Source organism: Nerophis ophidion, linkage group LG10 (genome assembly GCF_033978795.1).
Source record: "Nerophis ophidion isolate RoL-2023_Sa linkage group LG10, RoL_Noph_v1.0, whole genome shotgun sequence".
In the NCBI taxonomy this organism is placed as follows: domain Eukaryota; kingdom Metazoa; phylum Chordata; class Actinopteri; order Syngnathiformes; family Syngnathidae; genus Nerophis; species Nerophis ophidion.
Window position 1 is genome coordinate 47,508,216 of NC_084620.1, and position 19,159 is coordinate 47,527,374.

Genomic DNA, 19,159 nt, shown 5'->3' on the forward strand with positions numbered 1-19,159 from the left:
CCATGTGGCTTGGGACTCACCGAGAGACGTTGCAGTCAAAGTCTACGCCGTCATACAAGGAGTCAACGAAGCAGTTGGCTGATCCCAGAGAAGACAGGGAGTGCTTGGCCATGTCCGCTCCGTTCATCAGCTTGAGCATGGCCCGCGCATTACTGCTCACGTCGTGTTTGAAGGTGCTGCACCACACAAATGAAAAAATGTGTGCGGTCCTATCAAGTACAGGCAAGAGACCAGGCGCTGCTCGTACCGTTTGAACTCCGTGGCGAGATGCTGGGCCAGGGCCTGCGTGAAACGCTCCCCGCCGATGCTGTGGTCGGTGTGGGTGTTCAGAACCCGAAACATTCCGCCGTTGACCTGCAGCACCGTCACGCTCAGAGATGTCCCGCCCAGTTTGTAAACCAGAACATGGCTGCCAAAACAAGCAGGATGCACTCAGCGTAAACTCACTGCAAATATGTTCCAATTCCACAATAACATTCAACTGTGTGTCTGTGTATATATATATATATATATATATATATATATATATATCCATCCATTTTCTACCGCTTATTCCCTTTGAGGTCGCGGGCAGCGCTGGTGCCTATCTCAGCTACAATCGGGCGGAAGGCTGGCGTTTTCCCTGGACAAGTCGCCATCTCATCGCAGGGCCAACACAGATCAACAGACAACATTCACACTCACATTCACACACTAGGGACATTTTTAGTGTTGCCAATCAACCTATCCCCTGGTGCATGTCTTTGGAAGTGGGAGGAAACCGGAGTACCCGGAGGGAACCCACGCATTGATAGATAGATATATATATATATATATATATATATATATATATATATATATATATATATATATATATATATATATATATATATATATATATATATATATATATATATATATATATATACATACATACACACACACACAGTTGTGATCAAAATTATTCAACCCCCACACAATTTTGGTGTTTTAGCAAGTTCAACATTTATTCCGTATTTGGTTTATAGTCATATCAAATAAAGATGTGTCAAATAGACAAATGCAACTTAAATTGTAACACTGTATTTTACAAAGTACCAAAAAAGGACATTTTTTTTAATATCTCATTGACAAAATTATTCAACCCCCTAGTTACATGCATCTTTAGTACTTAGTAGAACACCCTTTGGCAGTAATTACATCCTTCAAACGTGATACATAACCGGACACAAGCTTCTTGCAACCATCTACAGGTATTTTAGCCCATTCCTCTTGGGCAAAGGCCTCCAGTTCATTCATATTCTTGGGCTTGTGTGCTGCAACTGCCTTCTTCAAGTCCCACCACAGGTTTTCTAAAGGATTTAGGTCTGGCGACTGTGAAGGCCACTCCAGAGTCTTCCAGCCCTTCTTCTGCAACCACTCTGTTGATTTGGAGGTATGCTTGGGATCGTTGTCCTGTTGGAAGGTCCAACGTCTCCCATGCCTCAGTTTCGTCACTGACTTCATGACATTTGCAGCTAATATATCCTGGTTGGAAATAGAATTCATAATGCCTTGAACGCGCTGGAGATTCCCGGTACCTGAGGCAGAGAAACAGCCCCAGAGCATGATTGACCCCCCACCATGCTTAACAGTAGGCAAGGTGGTCTTCTCTTTGCAAGCTTCATTTTTTCTCCTCCAGACATAACGTTGATTCATAGGCCCAAAGAGTTCCACTTTTGTCTCATCACTCCATAGAACATTTTCCAAAAACCTTTGGGGTTTGTCCAGAGGATTTTTGGCATACTGGAGTCCATTTTTCTTGTGCCTGGTAGTCAGAAGTGGGGTGCGCCTGGGAGTTCTGGCATGGAGGCCTTCATCTCGTAGTGCGCGCCTTATTGTCTGGGACGAAACCTGCGTTCCCCCCTCTGCAATGTCCTGTTGTAGTTCCTCAACTGTTACTCGGGGGGTTTTCACCACTGTACGCTTCAAATAGTAGTTGCACATAGCATCCTCTTTCCAGGTAGTGTTTCCACTGTGCCTTTAGCTTTAAACTTGCGAATTATGCTCCCAACTGTGTCTCTTGGAATGTGCAATGTCTTTGCTATTTTCTTATATCCATATCCTTTCTTATGAAGAGAAATTACCTCCTCTCTTGACTTCTTTGACCACTCCCTGGACTTCACCATGTTGCAAATACACCATTGACCATCTACAAAAAGCTGAGTGTCACAGTCTTTTTCAATTAGTTTAATTGTTGCTTGTTATGGTTCTAATCACATCTACAGGTGTTTTCAACACCTGATTGAAAAGACCTTATTCAAATTCTGTTCTTAAGAGTTATGATCTTCAAGGGGTTGAATAATTTTGTCAATGAGATATTAAGAAAAATTACACTGTTTGGTATGTTACAAAATATAATGTTGTAATTCGAGTTTCATTTGTCTATTTAATGCATCTTTATTTGATATGACTATAAACAAAATACAGAATAAATGTCCAACTTGCTAAAACACCAAAATTGTGTGGGGGTTGAATAATTTTGATCACAACTGTATATTATTTTATATATATATATATATATACGCATACTGTATATATATACATACATATATATACTGTATATGTACACGTACGTACATATATATACTGTATATACAAATACACATATATACTGTATATATACATACATATACATATATATACTGTATATATACACATACATATATATTTATATATACACATACATATATATATATACTGTATATACAAATACATATATATATACTGTATATATACATACATATATACACTGTATATATACACATACTGTACATATATATACTGTATGTATACATACATAGATATACACTGTAAATATACATATATATATATATATATATACACTGTATATACACTGTATATATATTCATACACATAAACACTGTATATATATTCATACACATAAACACTGTATATATATTCATACACATATATATATATATATATATATATATTCATACACATATATATATATATATATATATATATATATATATATATATTCATACACATATATATATATATATATATATATATATATATATATATATATATATATATATATATATATATATATATATATACATACATACATCATACATATAGACATACATACACATATGTATATACAGTACATACACATAAATATGTATACATACTTTTATATACGTATATATACATACATATACATATGTATACATATTAACACATATACATATGTATACACATTAATATACATATGTATACATATACATATGTATATGTATATATACATACGTATACATATGTATAAATATATGCATATGTATAAATATATACATATACTTATGTATACAAATACATATATATAAATATACATACATATGTATAAATATAGGCCCTGCGATGAGGTGGCGACTTGTCCAGGGTGTACCCCGCCTTCCGCCCGATTGTAGCTGAGATAGGCGCCAGCGCCCCCCGCGACCCCAAAAGGGAATAAGCGGTAGAAAATGGATGGATGTATATATATACATACATATGTATAAATATACATATATATACATAAGTATACATATATATGCATATACATAAGTATACATATATACATATACCAGTATACATATATACACAAATATACACATATACATACATACATATACATGCATACATACATATACATACATACATACAAATATTTAAATAAAATATCTATATATACACACTATGTACATATTTATGTATACATTTAAGTCTCTGTACTGTAGGTTATTTTGGAACCAAACAATAATATTCCAACGGTAAAACTATTGAAAGCTTTCTTTATAGTTAGGCGATACTAGAAAAAAATATCACATGTTTTTTTTCCCTATATTTCAATATTTAAATATATATTGATATAAATTAAACACCTGTTTTTGTCATGTTTAAAGGTTCTACTGCTAGTAAGTGACATGTTATTTTTGTTTGAAAAACCTACTTTAGTCAGGAGTTGAACATGAAAGATCTCAGACAACAGGCTCCATGTTCAGTATCTTTCTGTACAAATGTCATGACCTCACTGCACGCTAACATTAAAGTGTGCACACGTAAGTGTACATAGGAATCTGACACAACAAGCTGTGTCAGAAAGCATTGATGAAAAGAGAGAAGGCTCAGCGTGGGTGAAGTGGAAAGGCGGAGGGTGCTACCTCTTTGGAGCAGAACAGTCCTGTCCGATGTTGTAGGCCAGAAGAGCAGCCGTCGGCTCGTGGATCAACCTGAGGACGTTGAAGCCTGCAGCTTCGGCTGCCTCCCTGCACCACAAGACACACAATGTCAAAGAAACAGTAATAATATATATATTTTTTTTCTTTACAAACAAACCAACCTCAGCGCACGCTTCTGAGCGTGCTCAAACTCAAAGGGGACGGTAATGACAGCATCGGTGACGTCGGAGCCAAGAGCCGACTGAGCCGTTTCTGTGAGAGCAGACAATTAGTTCACCTCATGTCAGACTTGTGTTCCTTCATGTCTTACCTTTCATTTTGTGGAAGATGAGCTTGGCAACATTCTCTGGTGCCACATACTGCGATTGCTCTCCTACAGTGATCTCATAATAGGGCTTCCCTCCTCGATTTACCACCTGGGTGGAAAAAAAACTGGCTTTAGGATGACGCTACATACACAATCAATCCAATCCATTTAATTTGTATAGCATGTTTAAACAAAAATGTTTCCAAAGTGCTGCACAACAATACTTAAAACAAAAATAAAATATTATCCTTAGCGCCACCAATGACTGAATAAAAACCAAAAAAATACATATAAAACCACTAAAGGGTTTCCCCCATATTCATTTATTTGTGGCGGCTCGCCACGAAAGAATTACGGTCGCCACAAATAAAATAAAGAATTTTACATAAATAAATAAATAAATATAAAATTATTTTCGGCTTTTGACTTGCTCGACCGCTCATAAAAGCAATGGGACTCTGTCTGTGAATGGAGCTTGTAGTTACATATTATATAAATATGTAAACATTATTTAAATATGTATATAAATATGTACATAAAGTGCTGTAATTATATTCCAACTCCGCGTTATTCTTGGTTATCACCCCCCCCGCCCCCAACACACACACACCCCGCACCCCCGCCGCCCGACCACACCACTGCAAATAGATGCCTGACCTGTGGGAAACACTGCACTATATAAATAAAATATTTTAAAAGGGTGAAACCAATTAAAACAATAAATAGAAATCACAATTTTTAAAACACAGAGGACCACACAACTCACGTAGTGTTAAAAGCCAGAGAATAAAAGTGGGTCCTAAGACGAGACTTCAATCGCTCCACTGTGGGAGCGGTTGGAACATGGAGGGGCAGAGTGTTTCAGAGCCCTGTCTCCCCTGGTTTTTAAGTCTGGTCTTGGGCACCACGAGCTGGAGCTGGCTCTCGGACCTCAAAGCGTGCGCAAGTCACAGTTTCTTTTATAGTTTGGCCGGGGGTGCGACTTATACTCAGGAGCGACTTATGTGTGAAATTATTAACACATTACCGTAAAATATCAAATAATATTATTTAGCTGATTCACGTAAGAGACTACACGTATAAGATTTCATGGGATTTAGTGATTAGGAGTGACAGATTGTTTGGTAAACGTATAGCATGTTCTATATGTTATAGTTATTTGAATGACTCTTACCATAAAATGTTACGTTAACATACCAGGCACCTTCTCAGTTGGTTATTTATGCGTCATATAACGTACACTTATTCAACCTGTTGTTCACTATTCTTTATTTTTTTTAAATAGCCTTTCAAATGTCTGTTCTTGGTGTTGGGTTTTATCAAATATATTTTCCCCAAAAATGCGACTTATACTCCAGTGCGACTTATATATTTCTTCCCCCTTCTTTATCGTGCATTTTCGGCAGGTGCGACTTTTACTCCGGAGCGACTTATAGTCCGAAGAATACGGTAAATTTGGATGAGGTCCGAGATATACTGAGGTGCCAGCCCATGTAAAGCTTTAAAAACAATCAGCAAGATTTTAAAATCAATTCTAAAATGAACAGGGCAAAGTCTCAAGAATTGGGGTCATATGCTCACGTTTTCTGGCCCCATTAAAAGTCGTGCTGCCATGTTCTGGACTAACTGAGCTTTTTGGCTAATGCCAGCATAAAGTGCATTGCAGTAGTCCAGGCGTCTTGAAATAAAAGCATGCACGACTTGTTCAAAAAGGTTAAAAGACAAAAACGGTTTTACCCTTGCTATGATGATAAAAACACAATTAAAAAACGCCATTGACTTGTTTGTCAAGTTTAAAATCACTGTCTATAGCAGGGGTGGGGAACCTTTTTGGCTGAGGGAGCCAAGAGAGCCCAATATTTCAAAATGTATTTCCGCGAGAGCAGTATAATATTTTTAACACTGAATACAACTGTCAGGTTCAAACACTGATGACATTTATTAAACAGACAAGAAGCAAGGAATAAAACAGAGACTGGATTCAATTTAGCTCAGTGACGAGAAACCCGTAGACCTGTACCCTTGTACAGTGTCATCCTACGCTCTGACAAGAGAATTCTACGCCTCCTCTTTTATTTGGACTTTCCCTGATTATGCATGTATCTCTTATTCTTTTTAACAACATTGTTATTCTCAAGGTAACCAATAATAAATAAAATACTTTTGACCATTAATGCGACTTCTTGAACAGGTGCGATAGAAACGGATGGATGGATTAAAATGCATGAGAATGTTTTATATTATGAACGTTATTTTTAACACTGTGATTACCAGCGGAATTATTAATTACTTATCGTGTTAAGCAACGACAGCTAAGATTTATCTGAGAGCCAGATGTGGTCATCAAAAGAGCCACATCTGGCTACCCCTGGTCTATAGTGACGCCAAAACTGGTGACTACAATCTACATCAGACCTGGGAAAATTAAGCTTTTCCATCTGGCCCGCCGGACATTCCCAAATATTTTTTTTTTAGATCTTTAAGATGGAAAGTGTAGCTGCCATTATGATGTGCAGTGATGTTTTCGAATGACCATAAGTCTTGAACTGTACAACATATTTCAATGGTTGGAATCTGCGCTTTTGCATGATATTTTAGTGACTAGTGTTGTCCTGATACCAATATTACTTTGACACTTTTCGGTACTTTTCGATTCTTTTCTAAATAAAGTTGACCAGAAAAAATTGCATTATTGGCATTATTTCAACAAAAAATCTTAGGGTGTGGCGAACCGGTACTTTTCAGAGGCGGTATGGTACCAAATATGATTCATTAGTATCGCCGGACTATACTAATACCCGTAACCGTACAACCCTACTAGTTACTATGGTGATATACATCAAAGCAGGTCAGACGTGGCACCAAGCAGTGTGGGTGGGGAGCGTTTCCACAGAGTGTTTCAAGAGCCTGAAATGTGGTTGTCAGGGACAGACGTGGAAGGAGATTTTTACAAGAAAGTTCTAAAGCTTAGTGATATATCATATGTAGATGTTTTTGGGTTTTTTTACCCTTTACGTTCATATTTTGCTGTGTTCGTTGCATTTGGCTTGATTGTAAAATATATCGATTGAAAGGGGGTGTGATGTTCATATGTTTTCAATATTCAGTGTTTAATCGTTCATGGAAAAATAAAAATTCCATTCCGTTTTTAAGGCAGTCTGTCATAAGATTTTTAGCATTCAATCGGACATTATTGTGAGGTTTTGTATTAGTTTTCCGAAAAATAGATATACCGGCACCCAGACACATTTTTTTCTCTAAATTTGGCCCCCGAGTCAAAATAATTGCCCAGGCCTGATCTGCATGTACCTACAAACAAAAACACTCACCTGGCATTTGGTCTCCGATTTATGATTTTGCGTCTCTGCATCATCGAAGCTGTACGTGGGGAAACAAGATTGGATTTTATTTCAAATGCCATAACCTCATTTATCACCGTTAATTGGTTCCAGACAAGAATTTCCACTAAGTAGGAAGCAATTATAAATTAAATATGTTCCTGTTTAAAAGCATAAGAAAACTGTTTACGTTTTTAATGCATTTTTTTTTATTATTATGAGAATCCTTCAGACCGGGGTTTGGCAACCCGCGGCTCTTTCGCGTGGCTCCATGGAGCTTTTTCAAAAAATTAATTGAAAAGGAAAAAGATAAGAGGGAAAAACATTTTATGTTTTTTATGTTTTTTTGTAGGAAGACAAAGATGAAGTGAGGTGTGAAGTGAATCATATTTATATAGCGCTTTTTCTCTAGTAACTCAAAGCGCTTTACATAGTGAAACCCAATATCTAAGTTACATTCGAACCAGTGTGGGTGGCACTGGAAGGAGGGGGATAAAGTGTCTTGCCCAAGGACACAACAGCAGTGACTAGGATGGTGGAAGCGGGGATCGAACCTGCATCCATCAAGTTGCTGGCACGGCCGCTCTACCAACCGAGCTATACCGCCTGACACAAACCTTCCTAGAAGTTAGAAAGCCCGCTGTTTAGCATGTTTGTGTTTATGCTTCCCTGATGAGACTATTTGGCGTGCGCCGTTTTGTCCTACTATATATAGGTACTGGACACTGATCGCTGACTTTGTGGAGTCGTCTCAGGCGAACCCTCTGGTCCTTATGTGGACAAGACCAAGGAGCTGGTCATCGACTTGAAGAAGAAAATGACCCCGGTGGAGCCCATGAAGATCCAGGGCCGGGAGGTGGCAGTACAAGTACCTGGGAGACTGGACTGGAAGGACAACTGCAAAGCTGCTTACAAGAAGGGCATGAGCAGACTCTTTTTCCTGAGTAAGCTTAGGTCCTTTAATGTGCGCAGCAAGGTGTTGGAGATCTTTTATCAGTCTGTTGTGGCCAGTGCCCTGTACTTTGCAGTGGTTTGTTTGGGGCAGCAGCACCAGCAAAAGGGACTCAAATCGGATTGACAAACTGATCCGGAAAGCCGGCCAAACTATTGGCTCGCAGTTGGAGGCGTTTGTATCAGTGAGGGACAGAAGGACACTGGACAAACTGCTGGCCATCATGGACAACCCTGCCCACCCACTCCACCAGACAATTGAGGGACAGCGGAGCTCATACGCCAACAGGCTCCTTTAGCTTCATTCCAACAGTGTTCCATTCAAGAACTTCTTCACTCCGCACTCCATCCAGCTGTATAATCACTTGCCGTACAGCAATAGATGATATCCGTCTATTACCTGACACCTTCTATGTTAGCTACTTCTCTTTGATTATAATGTCTATTTTCTATTTTTTTCTGGATATAATCTCTATTTTATGCTGCAGCTGTCACATATACCTCCAAATTCTTCAGGACAAGCTAAAATCATTAACCCGGAGGTTGGGTCTTGGGCGCAGTTGGGTGTTCCAATGACCCCAAACACACGTCAAAAGTGGTAAAGGAATGGCTAAATCAGGCTAGAGTTAAGGTTTTAGGATGGCCTTCCAAAGTCCTTAAATGTGTGGACAATGCTGAAGAAACAAGTCCATGTCAGAAAACCAGCACATTTAGCTGAACTGCACCAAATTTGTCAAGAGGAGTGGTCAAAAATTCAACCAGAAGCTTATGGATGGCTACCAAAAGTGCCTAATTTCAGTGAAACTTGCCAAGGGACATGTAAGCAAATATTAACATTGCTGCATGTATACTTTTGACCCACATTTTCAGTAGACCCATAATAAATTCATAAAAGAACCAAACTTCATGAATGTTTTTGTGACCAACAAGTATGTGCTCCAATCACTCTGTCACAAAAAAAATAAGAGTTGTTTAAATTATTGAAAACTCAAGACAGCCATGACTTTTTTTGTTTGTTTTTTTGTCATGAAAAAGGGAGTTTTTTGGGTTGGTGCACTAATTGTAAGTGTATCTTGTGTTTTTTATGTTGATTCAATTAAAAAAAAAAAAACATTAAAAAATATATATATCCATCCATTTTCTACCGCTTATTCCCTTTTGGGGTCGCGGGGGGCGCTGGCGCCTATCTCAGGTACAATCGGGCGGAAGGCGGGGTACACCCTGGACAAGTCGCCACCTCATCGCAGGGCCAACACAGATAGACAGACAACATTCACACTCACATTCACACACTAGAAATATATATATATATATATATATATAAAAATATATATATATATATCAAAAAATTTTCTGCGGCCCGGTACCAATCAAGCCCGGTGGTTGGGGATCACTGCTTTATAGCACAGGTGTCAAATTCAAGACCTGCATAACAAATTGCATGTTTTTTGAAGACCTAATGAACCTCTTTGAATTAAAGCCAAGACCTGCCGTCACATGTTATTGCGGCCGCCAAAGGCTGGAAAAATGTGGCAAGCATTTCCTGAACAGCGGCTTTTGAAAAGCTGCACACTTTTGAGCGTACGAGCTGAGAGGTCAAAGTAAAGCATAGATGGTAATTTAAAACAAATCTAAAGTTGTGTCACCTTCTGCCCAGCACTTGCTTGACCTTGACGACTGTGTTGGCAGCATTGCGGACGCGTCCTTGCTGAGCTGCGATCCCCACAATCTGCAGAGAGGAAAGCACATTTTACACATCTACATCACGTCTACATAGGGGTGGAACCACTGATCCATGTAGAGTGGGGCAAAAAAGTATTTAGTCAGCCACCGATTGTGCAAGTTCTCCCACTTAAAATGATAACAGAGGTCTGTAATTTTCATCACAGGTACACTTCAACTGTGAGTGACAGAATGTGGAAAAAAAATCCGGGAATTCCCATTGTAGGAATTTTAAAGAATTTATTTGTAAATTATGGTGGAAAATAAGTATTTGGTCAACCATTCAAAGCTCTCGCTGATGGAAGGTTTTGGCTCAAAATCTCACGATACATGGTCCCATTCATTCTTTCCTTAACACGGATCAATCGTCCTGTCCCCTTAGCAGAAAAACAGCCCCAAAGCATGATGTTTCCACCCCCATGCTTTACAGTAGGTTTGGTGTTCCTGGGATGCAACTCAGTATTCTTCTTCCTCCAAACACGACGAGTTGAGTTTACGTATACCAAAATGTTCTATTTTGGTTTCGTCTAAACCACATGACATTCTCCCAATCCTCTGCTGTATCATCCAGGTATCCATTTTGGTATAAACTCAACTCGTCGTGTTTGGAGGAAGAAGAATACTGAGTTGCATCCCAACAACACCATACCTACTGTGAAGCATAGGGGTGGAAACATCATGCTTTGGGGCTGTTTTTCTGCTAAGGGGACAGGACGATTGATCCGTGTTAAGGAGAGAATGAATGGGGCCATGTATCGTGAGATTTGAGCTAAAACCTCCTTCCATCAGTGAGAGCTTTGAATGGTTGACCAAATACTTATTTTCCACCATAATTTACGAATACATTCTTTAAAATTCCTACAATGTGAATTCCTGGATTTTTTTTCACATTCTGTCTCTCACAGTTGAAGTGTACCTATGATGAAAATTACAGACCTCTGTCATCATTTTAAGTGGGAGAACTTGCACAATCGATGGCTGACTAAATACCTTTTTGCCCCACTGTATATTCCTATATCCATCTTATCCAGAAGACATTTATCCCTATAACATCATTTTAAAAGGTTTGATCAAATCTAGAAAATATTTATTTCAAGTTATTTTTGCAAATTAAACTATAGAAACATGTTAAACGTTTTGCGTCTGTGACATCATCACCACGCACCATTAAAACAATTTAATGGATACCGGAAAAAAGCAGGATAACGAGAAATGAACAAACGCACTGTTTAATTTTTTTTTTTTTTTGGGTAAAAAGTTACCGAATCAATTTCAAACCACTGAACCGTTTTGGATCGTATCGTCAACCTAAAATTATGATTCAAATCATTGTTAAAACTAATTGTTACACTCCTAATACATATATACCGTATGTTTCGGACTATAAGGCGCACTTAAAATCCTATAATTTTCTATAAAATCAACAGTGCGCCTAACGTACGGTATTATCCTGGTTGTGCTTACTGAACTCGAAGTAATTTAGAGTGTTCGCCCGGTTGTGAGTTCAAACCCCGGCCGAGTCAAACCAAAGACTATAAAAATGAGACCCATTACCTCCCTGCTTGGCACTCAGCATCAAAGGTTGGAATTGGGGGTTATCCATCCATCCATCCATTTTCTACCGCTTATTCCCTTTCGGGGTCGCGGGGGGCGCTGGCGCCTATCTCAGCTACAATCGGGCGGAAGGCGGGGTACACCCTGGACAAGTCGCCACCTCATCACAGGGCCAACACAGATAGACAGACAACATTCACACTCACATTCACACACTAGGGCCAATTTAGTGTTGACAATCAACCTATCCCCAGGTGCATGTCTTTGGTGGTGGGAGGAAGCCGGAGTACCCGGAGAGAACCCACGCATTCACGGGGAGAACATGCAAACTCCACACAGAAAGATCCCGAGCCTGGATTTGAACCCAGGACTGCAGGACCTTCGTATTGTGAGGCAGACGCACTAACCCCTCTGCCACCGTGAAGCCCGGAATTGGGGGTTGAATCAGCAAAAATTATTCCCGGGCGCGGACACTGCTGCTGCTCACTGCTCTCCTCACCTCCCAGGGGGTGAACAAGGGTGATAGGTCAAGGTCAAATGCAGAGAATAATTTCGCCACACCTAGCATGTGTGTGACAATCATTGGTACTTTAACTTGATACCTGGTGTAATGATAACTGTGACCAGTAGATAGAAGTCATACATAAGAGATACGTGAATACTGCAATATGATGGCAGTAAACACCACCAAAACTTTAAATGTTCCATTGAGAATATAGAACATTACACACGGCGCTCAAAAATCTGTCAAAATGTTTTTAGTACGACTTTGGTAAGCTATGAAGCCGCACCATTTGATGGATTGTCGGCGCATTAAACATATGACTATTGTTATGGTGTGTGTATAAGGAGCGAAAATGCCACCTTTTAGCAGACATAGGGCTGGCCGATGTATCCGGGTTTGTCTCTGTGCGATATAGAAAATGACTATATCGTGATATTCGAGTATACGTTCTCACGAAGTTGCTTTTAGCTGCGAGCATTACACTACATACTCTTCTCACTCTTTCTTGTCTCTCCTTCTCACAGAGACTTAAAACAAGCGCACCTTCTTGGATACGTCACAAATTGCAACGTCACACTCCCTCCCCGAGCAGAGAGGTCGCGACATGGTAACATTAGCTGTGATGCTAACGGTGCGTTGCGAGTGGTTATTCGAGAGAGAGAAGGAGCGAATCTGGTAACAAATGGAGGAAAAATTAATGCCCGAGAAAAACAGCACGGGGTGCATCGTCTGGCGGTGGTTTGGCTTCAAGCAGGAATATGTTGAACATTTATGCGGCAAAAGCATTGCTACAAAAAGTAGCAGCACTGCTAATGTGTAACATCATTTCAAAAGTCACCCGCTAGAGAATTAGGAATGCTTCAAACTGTGCATGTCAACATCTCCATTCGGTGCCATGCCAACAAAATGCCGAAACAACTATTTCCACATCAACACCGTAGGACTTATACTTTTTGATATGCAGCTCATTTTTATTTGACACTTCTTGAAATATCTTGTGTGACATCATGCACAAAAGTGCACTTTATTTGTTTTTAACTATTGTAGTGGCGTTCCGTACAAAAAGTGCACTTTAATTTAGTGTTGTTTGATATGTCATCTTAGTGACATCATGCACAAAAGTGCACTAACAGCTTGTTTCAAAATGTCTCTGACAATCTTGCACTTTCTGTTTGGGAAATGACATGAATGTTTGTGCCACTGCTTAATAACTGTTTAATAAATACAGTTTAAGTTGTGATTTCCCTCTCCGCATGAAAGTTTAAAATGAGCATATATTCATGCAGTATGAAGAAGAATGTTTTAATGTAGACACATACAGTTGTGATCAAAATTATTCAACCCCCACACAATTTTGGTGTTTTAGCAAGTTGGACATTTATTCCGTATTTTGTTTGTAGTCATATCAAATAAAGATGTGTCAAATAGACAAATGCAACTTAAATTGTAACACTGTATTTTACAAAATACCATCCATCCATCCATCATCTTCCGCTTATCCGAGGTCGGGTCGCGGGGGCAACAGCCTAAGCAGGGAAACCCAGACTTCCCTCTCCCCAGCCACTTCGTCTAGCTCTTCCCGGGGGATCCCGAGGCGTTCCCAGGCCAGCCGGGAGACATAGTCTTCCCAACGTGTCCTGGGTCTTCCCTGTGGCCTCCTACCGGTTGGACGTGCCCTAAACACCTCCCTAGGGAGGCGTTCGGGTGGCATCCTGACCAGATGCCCGAACCACCTCATCTGGCTCCTCTCGATGTGAAGGAGCAGCGGCTTTACTTTGAGTCCCTCCCGGATGGCAGAGCTTCTCACCCTATCTCTAAGGGAGAACCCCGCCACACGGCGGAGGAAACTCATTTCGGCCGCTTGTACCAGTGATCTTATCCTTTCGGTCATGACCCAAAGCTCATGACCATAGGTGAGGATGGGAACGTAGATCGACCGGTAAATTGAGAGCTTTGCCTTCCGGCTCAGCTCCTTCTTCACCACAACGGATCGGTACAACGTCCGCATTACAGAAGACGCCGCACCGATCCGCCTGTCGATCTCACGATCCACTCTTCCCTCACTCGTGAACAAGACTCCTAGGTACTTGAACTCCTCCACTTGGGGCAGGGTCTCCTCCCCAACCCGGAGATGGCGCTCCACCCTTTTCCGGGCGAGAACCATGGACTAGGACTTGGAGGTGCTGATTCTCATTCCGGTCGCTTCACACTCGGCTGCGAACCGATCCAGCGAGAGCTGAAGATCCCGGTCAGATGAAGCCATCAGGACCACATCATCTGCAAAAAGCAGAGACCTAATCCTGCAGTTACCAAACCGGAACACCTCAACGCCTTGACTGCGCCTAGAAATTCTGTCCATAAAAGTTATGAACAGAATCGGTGACAAAGGACAGCCTTGGCGGAGTCCAACCCTCACTGGAAATGTGTTCGACTTACTGCCGGCAATGCGGACCAAGCTCTGGCACTGATCGTACAGGGAACGGACCGCCACAATAAGACAGTCCGATACCCCATACTCTCTGAGCACTCCCCACAGGACTTCCCGAGGGACACGGTCGAATGCCTTCTCCAAGTCCACAAAGCACATGTAGACTGGTTGGGCAAACTCCCATGCACCCTCAAGAACCCTGCCGAGAGTATAGAGCTGGTCCACAGTTCCACGACCAGGACGAAAACCACACTCCTCTCCAGTACACTTGAATAAACCTTACCGGGAAGGCTGAGGAGTGTGATCCCACGATAGTTGGAACACACCCTCCGGTCCCCCTTCTTAAAGAGAGGAACCACCACCCCGGTCTGCCAATCCAGAGGTACCGCCCCCGATGTCCACGCGATGCTGCAAAGTCTTGTCAACCAAGACAGCCCCACAGAATCCAGAGCCTTAAGGAACTCCGGGCGGATCTCGTCCACCCCTGGGGCCTTGCCACCGAGGAGCTTTTTAACTACCTCAGCGACCTCAGCCCCAGAAATAGGAGAGTCCACCACAGATTCCCCAGGCACTGCTTCCTCATAGGAAGACGTGTTGGTGGGATTGAGGAGGTCTTCGAAGTATTCCTTCCACCTATCCACAACATCCGCAGTTGAGGTCAGCAGAACACCATCCGCACCATACACGGTGTTGATAGTGCACTGCTTCCCCTTCCTGAGGAGGCGGACGGTGGTCCAGAATCGCTTCGAAGCCGTCCGGAAGTCGTTTTCCATGGCTTCCCTGAACTCCTCCCATGTCCGAGTTTTTGCCTCCGCGACCGGTGAAGCTGCACACTGCTTGGCCTGTCGGTACCTGTCCACTGCCTCCGGAGTCCTATGAGCCAAAAGGACCCGATAGGACTCCTTCTTCAGCTTGACGGCATCCCTCACCGCTGGTGTCCACCAAGGGGTTTTAGGATTGCCGCCCCGACAGGCACCAACTACCTTGCGGCCACAGCTCCGATCTGCCGCCTCGACAATAGAAGTGCGGAACATGGTCCACTCGGACTCAATGTCCAGCACCTCCCTCGTGACATGTTCAAAGTTCTTCCGGAGGTGGGAATTGAAACTTTGTCTGACAGGAGACTCTGCCAGACGTTCCCAGCAGACCCTCACAATGCGTTTGGGCCTCCCAGATCTGTCCGGCATCCTCCCCCACCATCGCAGCCAACTCACCACCAGGTGGTGATCGGTAGAAAGCTCCGCCCCTCTCTTCACCCGAGTGTCCAAAACATGAGGCCGCAAATCCGATGACACAACTACAAAGTCGTTCATGGAACTGCGGCCTAGGGTGTCCTGGTGCCAAGTGCACATATGGATACCCTTATGTTTGAACATGGTGTTTTTTATGGACAAACTGTGACGAGCACAAAAGTCCAATAACAAAACACCACTCGGGTTCAGATCCAGGCGGCCATTCTTCCCAATCACGCCTCTCCAAGTTTCACTGTCGTTGCCAACGTGAGCGTTGAAGTCTCCCACCTGGGGGAGCACTTTCCAGTACTCCCTCGAGTGTTCCCAAAAAGGGTGGGTACTCTGAACTGCTGTTTGGTGCATAAGCACAAACAACAGTCAGGACCCATCCCCCCACCCGAAGGCGGAGGGAGGCTACCCTTTCGTCCACCGGGTTGAACTCCAACGTACAGGCTTTGAGCCGGGGGGAAACAAGAATTGCCACCCCATCCCGTCGCCTCTCACTGCCGGCAACGCCAGAGTGGAAGAGGGTCCAATCCCTCTCGAGAGAAGTGGTTCCAGAGCCCTTGCTGTGCGTCGAAGTGAGTCCGACTATATCCAGCCGGAATTTCTCGACTTCGCGCACTAGCTCAGGCTCTTTCCCCCCCAGTGACGTGACGTTCCACGTCCCAAGAGCTAGCTTCTGTAGCCGAGGATCGGACCGCCAAGTGCCCTGCCTTCGGCTGTCGCCCAGCTCACAATGCACCCGACCTCTATGGCCCCTGCTATGGGTGGTGAGCCCATTGGAGGGGTGACCCACGTTGCCTCTTCGGGCTGTGCCCGGCCGGGCCCCATGGGAATAGGCCCGGCCACCAGGAGCTCGCCATCGTGCCCCACCTCCGGGCCTGGCTCCAGAGGGGGGCCCCGGTGACCCGCGTCCGGGCGAGGGAAATCTGGGTCCATGATTTTTCTTCTTCATAAAGGTCTTTGAGCTGCTCTTTGTCTGATCCCTCACCTAGAACCTGTTTGCCTTGGGAGACCCTACCAGGGGGCTTTATGCCCCCGGACAACATAGCTCCTAGGATCATTGGGACACGCAAACTCCTCTACCACGATAAGGTTGCAGCTCAGAGAGGAGCAACTTAATGCAACTTAAATTGTAACACTGTATTTTACAAAATACCAAAAAAGGAAATTTTTCTTAACATCTCATCGACAAAATGATTCAACCCCCTAGATACATGCATCTTTAGTACTTAGTAGAACACCCTTTGGCAGTAACTACATCCTTCAAACGTGATACATAACCGGACACAAGCTTCTTGCAACCATTTACAGGTATTTTAGCCCATTCCTCTTGGGCAAAGGCCTCCAGTTCATTCATATTCTTGGGCTTGCGTGCTGCAACTGCATTCTTCAAGTCCCACCACAGGTTTTCTAAAGGATTTAGGTCTGGCGACTGTGAAGGCCACTCCAGAGTCTTCCAGCCCTTCTTCTGCAACCACTCTGATGTTGATTTGGAGGTATGCTTGGGATCGTTGTCCTGTTGGAAGGTCCAACGTCTCCCAAGCCTCAGCTTCATCACTGACTTCATGACATTTGCAGCGGATATATCCTGGTAGGAAATGGATTTCATAATGCCTTGAACGCGCTGGAGATTCCTGGTACCTGAGGCAGAGAAACAGCCCCAGAGCATGATTGACCCCCCACCATGCTTAACAGTAGGCAAGGTGTTCTTCTCTTTGTAAGCTTAATTTTTTCTCCTCCAGACATAACGTTGATTCGTAGGCCCAAAGAGTTCCAGTTTTGTCTCATCACTCCATAGAACAGTTTCCCAAAACCTTCGGGGTTTGTCCAGATGATTTTTGGCATACTGGAGTCTATTTTTCTTGTGCCTGGTAGTCAGAAGTGGGGTGCGCCTGGGAGTTCCGGCATGGAGGCCTTGATCTCGTAGTGCGCGCCTTATTGTCTGGGACGAAACCTGCGTTCCCCCCTCTGCAATGTCCTGTTGTAGTTCCTCAGCTGTTACCCGGGGGTTTTTCACCACTATACGCACACAGCATCCTCTTTCTACCACGCCCAGGTAGTGTTTCCACTGTGCCTTTAGCTTTAAACTTGCGAATTATGCTCCCAACTGTGTCTGTTGGAATGTGTAATGTCTTTGCTATTTTCTTATATCCATATCCTTTCTTATGAAGAGAAATTACCTCCTCTCTTGACTTCTTTGACCACTCCCTGGACTTCACCACGTTGCAAATACACCATTGACCATCTACAAGAAGCTGAGCAGCACGGTCTTTTTCAATCAGTTTAATTGTTGCTCGTTATGGTTCTAATCACATCTACAGATGTTTTCAACACCTGATTGAAAAGACCTTATTCAAATTCTGTTCTTAAGAGTTATGATCTTCAAGGGGTTGAATAATTTTGTCAATGAGATATTAAGAAAAATTTCCTTTTTTGGTATTTTGTAAAATACAGTGTTACAATTTAAGTTGTATTTGTCTATTTGACACATCTTTATTTGATATGACTATAAACAAAATACGGAATAAATGTCCAACTTGAATGATTTTGATCACAACTGTAGAATCATCATACAGCTGTGATTATATGTATCATTCATTCAAGGCTAAGGCAAAATATCAAGATATATATCGTGTATCGTTACATGGCCTAAAAATATTGAGATATTAAAAAATTATGAATAAACAATAAATGGGTTGTACTTGTATAGCGCTTTTCTACCTTCAAGGTACTCAAAGCGCTTTGACACTACTTCCACATTCACCCATTCACACATTGATGGACGGAGCTGCCATGCAAACGCGCTAACCAGCACTTATCAGGAGCAAGGGTGAAGTGTCTTGCTCAGGACACAACGGACATGGCGAGGTTGGTACTAGGAGGGGATTGAACCAGAAACCCTCGGGTTGCG

The 19,159-nt window shown here is 42.3% G+C and overlaps 1 protein-coding gene across 1 annotated transcript in view; it reads right to left on the reverse strand.

The window, feature by feature from the left end:
- Window positions 1-19,159, reverse strand: part of hspa14 (heat shock protein 14) — a 35,422-nt gene that overhangs the window by 6,901 nt on the left and 9,362 nt on the right. Inside the window, exons 3-9 of the mRNA XM_061913962.1 lie at window positions 10,448-10,530; window positions 7,842-7,890; window positions 4,516-4,621; window positions 4,367-4,457; window positions 4,188-4,292; window positions 248-409; window positions 21-176 (exon numbers count right to left, since the gene is read on the reverse strand). Coding sequence (XP_061769946.1) covers window positions 21-176; window positions 248-409; window positions 4,188-4,292; window positions 4,367-4,457; window positions 4,516-4,621; window positions 7,842-7,890; window positions 10,448-10,530 — 752 coding nt within the window. The remainder of the gene's footprint in view (window positions 1-20; window positions 177-247; window positions 410-4,187; window positions 4,293-4,366; window positions 4,458-4,515; window positions 4,622-7,841; window positions 7,891-10,447; window positions 10,531-19,159) is intronic.